The 5,117-nt window shown below is 37.6% G+C and overlaps 2 protein-coding genes across 2 annotated transcripts; one reads left to right on the top strand and one right to left on the bottom strand.

Moving 5' to 3' along the window:
• Positions 1–208: 208 nt before the first annotated feature.
• LOC112519606 (purine permease 21-like) lies at positions 209–1,397 on the top strand. Its single transcript, XM_025127810.1, has 2 exons — positions 209–243; positions 325–1,397. Exons 1-2 carry the CDS (start codon positions 210–212, stop codon positions 1,356–1,358), a joined length of 1,068 nt encoding a protein of 355 aa, XP_024983578.1. The 5' UTR covers position 209; the 3' UTR covers positions 1,359–1,397.
• Positions 1,396–4,839, bottom strand: LOC112519607 (replication protein A 32 kDa subunit A-like). The gene is made up of 10 exons (XM_025127812.1): positions 4,737–4,839; positions 4,533–4,643; positions 4,203–4,300; positions 4,011–4,052; positions 3,814–3,891; positions 3,218–3,296; positions 2,995–3,099; positions 2,822–2,901; positions 1,750–1,818; positions 1,396–1,657 (listed from the first exon to the last, which is right to left on the bottom strand). The coding sequence occupies exons 1-10, from the start codon at positions 4,806–4,808 to the stop codon at positions 1,573–1,575; spliced, it is 819 nt and encodes a 272-aa protein (XP_024983580.1). The 5' UTR covers positions 4,809–4,839; the 3' UTR covers positions 1,396–1,572.
• Positions 4,840–5,117: the final 278 nt, after the last annotated feature.

Here is a 5,117-nt window from a genome sequence, read left to right on the forward strand (position 1 = left end):
AAAATATAAATACAGAATTGTGAGATAAAAAAAAATACTAATTGAATATCACTTTCTTTTAACATATTGCATTTCCTACATAAGATTACACGATGGATAACAAAAGCAGGCAAAAGTTTTTTATTAGGTTACGTGGTTTTCCACATAATTGCGAATGGGTATATACCTTCAAAGCAGTTCCATATTATTAGTCATTACTTGCAGAAACGATGACTACAAACTCTCCACCGGCATCAAACATGGGTGAGTAATTTGAAGCATTTGCATGTTATTCTCTCCTAACTTTTTGTTTGTTTCTTGTAATAATTTTTTGTATTTTAACAGCTCAAGAAACTAACGACGTGCACTTCGCAGACGATGGAACTGTTAACGAGCGATCGTTCATGGTTCATTGGCCTCGGAAACACAAGAAATGGGTCCAAATGCTGGTCTATACGATCTTCGTGCTTTTTGGCCAATCGGTTGCAACGATCATGGGTAGACTTTACTTTAACAAAGGTGGAAATAGCATCTGGCTACTAACGCTCGTTCAAACCGTTGGCTTTCCCGCTCTCGTACCCTTCCTATTAATATCACCGGTTCAAACTTCGAACGATGCCAATGCTGAAAAACCAAAATCTCTAGTCCTCGCATTACTTTACGTCTTCCTTGGTGTATTTCTAGCGGCACTTTGTGTTTTATATTCTATAGGACTTTTATACCTTCCGGTTTCCACGTACTCGCTCATTTGTGCCAGCCAATTGGGCTTCAATGCGATATTTGCTTATTTTCTCAACCAGCAAAAGTTCACTCCTTATATTATGAACTCCATTTTCATCCTCACTTTATCGACTGTGCTACTGGTCTTCCAAAACAACTCAGGAGAGTCCATGAACACCTCGAAAGGAAAGTATGCTTTCGGGTTCATATGCACCATTTGCGCGTCGGCTGGTTATGCATTACTACTTTCTTTAACACAGCTCTCTTACCGGATTGTTGTGAAAGATGAAAGTTTTAGAGCGGTAGTGGCGATGATCATCTATCAATCCATGGTTTCATCTCTTGTGATCACAATTGGGCTTTTCGCTAGTGGTGATTGGAAGAGGTTGAGGGCGGAGATGATGAAATTTGAACTCGGGAATGTGGCATATGTGATGATACTGGTGAGCAAGGCAGTTTGTTGGCAGATTTTTTCTATTGGGACACTGGGGTTGATCTTTAAGGTTTCTTGTCTGTTCTCCAATGTTGTTAGTACAGTCGGGCTACCTATTGTTCCAATTCTAGCAGTTGTTTTCTTCCATGAGGAGATAAATGGGGTGAAGATGGTTTCTATGGTAATGGCGATATGGGGGTTCCTATCGTATATGTATCAACATTAACACGATAACACAAAGGCCGAATCCCAAAATAAAGATGGATAAAAAGCCAAAATTTTGTCTAAATGCGTTACTGTTGATGTTAACATATAATGGTACAAGAGAAAATGCAGCTTTGATGGTTTCAGATACTATATATATCATACTATAAGAACACCACAAACTTACCAGCCAAAAGAAATGGTTAAACAACTTTGACATATAGAGCTTTAGACCGTCAACTGCTACTTGTTGCTTTGTAGTGGAATTCGTCGATTGTTGAGTATATCATGCCTTCGTCTTCAAGTGTTCTTATGGATTCCCTACCATTTACAAAATTTCCCATGTTAAGGGTTAGATAGTGTGTGTATATGTGAGTGTGTATATATATGTATAACGAGAGAGGGGGGAGTACATGATCTTGTCATGAGAAAGTTTCAGCTTCTGTACCAATTCATCTGTATGGATGCCCTTTTCATTACCACTACAATGCAAACCATGTTAAAAAAAGCAAATTACATTCCACTGCCAACACCAGATATCAAATACAGAAGCATCCAATTGAAGAAATATAACCAGTTTCCTACCTCCATGGAGACCTCAAAGCTAAGAAATCAACATGTATGACATGTGGGTTGGAACATGATATGGACATGTGGGTTGGAACATGATATGGACATGCACTCATCTGGCCATTTAGCTGCAGCGACTGTTGTCTTTTTAGTTCCTTATGTCATAATGTCTTATTTTGCATGCATGAAGTGTTAGTTTCAAGAAGTTACGTTAAAGTGTTGGGCTGGCAGATTATGAGAATGTTCAGAAGCAGTTAATGGGTCATGGTCCGTAGAGGTTACCTTTATTTTATATGCTTGTATGGTTACCATTTTAGAGTATGCAGAGAAAGTTCTCAGTTTCTTCTCCTCTCCTCTCTGTTCTTGGAAATCGCCCATCTCGAAATGGGTTGTACCCGAACACCAATTGAAGTCATGAAAATTTGAGTATTTTAACTTCACAACTAGCATTTGTAGTCGATTTTGTAAGAGAAATTGACAATTTCATAGTAGTAAGCGTAAATTACTCATGGAAAAGATAAGTGATGCTAAAAGACCCTTTTTGCATTTAGGAAATCCTAGCTTTGACTTTCCAATGTCAAACAAGCAAGCAGCTTAGCTAAAAGTTATATAGACATGCATCAATGTGAATTCATCTGCTTTATCCATGTAACAACTAACTGCTATTGAAAATAATTTCTTCTTTCTTTTTTCCTAATAAGATAAACATAGAAGTTAAATGCTTATGTTTTTTTGATTGTGCAAACTAGACAAAGGCCCCTTGGAGTAGATTCTAGCATTCACCACCATACTCCAAACTACATACATACAGACATTGGCTATAGATGATTCCAATAACAGCATCAACCTACCATCATCCTCGTGATGGCATGTCATGCAAGAACTAATAAGAGTATGCAATGCAGCAGAACTTACTAGTTTGCAGGAAGCTGGAGATAAGCAAGAACCATTTGATCAAACCCTTTCAGTCCATCAACATTAAAAGGTATAGAGAGCTGAAAATGAAACAAATGATCATGTTAATCAAGGAAGTGAAGAACAAAGCTGTAACACTGTAATGAAAGTACATCTAAGTGATGGTATGGCACCTGACTCGGAAGGGTGGTCTTAAAACCATTTGTCCCATTCTGGATAGGTGTGTTTGGATTTGAATTTGTGTTCTGGGAAAGAGCTGTACCATCCCCTTGTATCTTCTACAAGTCAGAGATTTGATTGTTGACATTAGAATTACAAGCACGTCAAATATATCTTTACGCACTTCAGTGTCCATGTAAATCACTTCCCAAATGATGTGTATTTGATATCGCATACCTGAACTTTTGAAGTGCGCAAATGGTTGTGTATGCATGCAATGAAGTGAAAGGTGATCTCATCAAAATTTGTCACAGGCCTGAAATTTCACAAGATAAATTTTTATCCAAACTATGGCAAAGAAAACTCATGAATCTTGAATATCAACGTCTATACTAGTCCATGGGCAGTCATGAGTACATCATAGTGTCAACAACTAATACCTAGAAACAGTTGCCCTGAATGTAAATTCTACTCGAAAGAAGTTTTTTTCATTTGTAAGCCAAGGAATAAGAGCCACTTTGGTTCACTTTTTCACCCATTTAGCAAGTTATTATGAGAGGCAAAATGCATCACTTCAAATCTGAGCATCAAACCAAAAGGTCTTTTAGCGATATCGTAGCCTTTGGCCTCCTAGGAGGTCGGGGCTTCAAACCTCACTACAGGTGAGGAGGGTGTGTGAGTTTATTTGTTGCATTTGCCGTATATAAATATTATATACTTCAAAAAAATCTGAGCATCAACACACATCAGAAATGCATCAAGATGCTTGAATTGTATAAGCAGTTATGCACCCATTTCAGAAAGCAAGTTATGATAAGATCTCCGTGCAATACCTGACCGAAAAGATAGCAACATGCCTTTCACCTTTAAAACTTTTCAAGTGTCCATCAACGTGGACATAAATCCCTTCTCTGCAAAAAGAAGTGATCATAAAAATTCCATTATGAAACCAAGAGCACCCAAATAATTAATGTCGTCTCATAATCAAACTAGAAAAATCAATAAAAAAGGATCCTATGAAGTAACTCACCTAACTTCCTCTATTTGCAATTTATCAAATGGTTCATTCAGCCTACAAAGAATAGTACTTCAACAATAAGTTTCACAAAAATGATATTTTATCCATCCAAGAGAAATCAGCACTTGATTTTGGCTAATTCAATAATATTTTCGAATTTCCTATAACCATGAGATAACAATAAAAGGTAGCATATAGCTTTACCATATCTTGCATTCCAATTTTCCAGTTCCATCATCTAATGTAAAGGTAACATCAGTGTTCCTTTCCACTATGTTGAACACCATTCCCACCACCGTAACCTAAAATTAAGAGAATTGCATATAGTTCAGCTAATGACAAAAATCAACTTCACGGTATCACCAAACACAACATCAAGCATCGATCTTATATTGATCAATAGAGCTCTATTTCACGATCTCGTGATTAAATCCTGATAACAACGCAACCCGTTTTGTCATCATTGAATGATATAAACAAAACTAAGAAGTCGCTTACGCAAAAACCTCATGGTGCATAAATCGGAAAACATACATTAACAACATCTGCACCGGCAACAACGAAATTGGACTTATCATCACCAGAGTGAGAAGCTTCACTGATCTGCTTTATAGTGAGCGGCACCACTCCAAAAGTGTCTCGATTCTAAGAAATAACAATGATGAAAAAACGTTAATAAAACTAATAAAATTAAATGAAGAGAACGAACTGGATTGAAGAGGAATAGGGTTTAATTACGGCGGCGGCCGGAGAATTGGTGATCTGAGTAGACGCGAATCCACCGTCGAACTGACTTTCCGAGAACATCATGATGTCAACCTTTGATGCGGAGAATGGTGTACAGGTCGAATGCAATGGGAGGACTTCAATTGCTGAAAGGATGATTTATATGGGTCCAATTTTCCCGCCAATTTGTTGGTCGATTTTCCCGCCATAGGGGCTCAAGGTCTACCCTTGTTTTTGGGTAAACTACAACAAATGGTCCTCTAACAATTGGTCAACTTGCAAGTTTAGGTCAATGACTTTTTTTATAACACTTCTAGTACAAATCCTAATGGTGTTGGTTTTTTTTTTCTTTTGGGTAACCCTCGGTTTTAGGGTGACGTTTTGTGTATTGGC

Source organism: Cynara cardunculus, assembly GCF_001531365.2.
Source record: "Cynara cardunculus var. scolymus isolate 2C chromosome LG 10, CcrdV1, whole genome shotgun sequence".
NCBI lineage: Eukaryota > Viridiplantae > Streptophyta > Magnoliopsida > Asterales > Asteraceae > Cynara > Cynara cardunculus.

Bases quoted from the DNA above. Each gene is read 5' to 3' on its own strand.
- LOC112519606 (XM_025127810.1), top strand. From the start codon at position 210: ATGACTACAAACTCTCCACCGGCATCAAACATGG. The intron at 244-324 runs GTGAGTAATTTG...GTATTTTAACAG, and splicing joins TCCACCGGCATCAAACATGG to CTCAAGAAACTAACGACGTG.
- LOC112519607 (XM_025127812.1), bottom strand. From the start codon at position 4,808: ATGATGTTCTCGGAAAGTCAGTTCGACGGTGGATTCGCGTCTACTCAG. The intron at 3,297-3,813 runs GTATTGCACGGA...GTGAAATTTCAG, and splicing joins GTTGCTATCTTTTCGGTCAG to GCCTGTGACAAATTTTGATG. The intron at 1,819-2,821 runs GTAAGTTCTGCT...TTTGCATTGTAG, and splicing joins CTCCAGCTTCCTGCAAACTA to TGGTAATGAAAAGGGCATCC.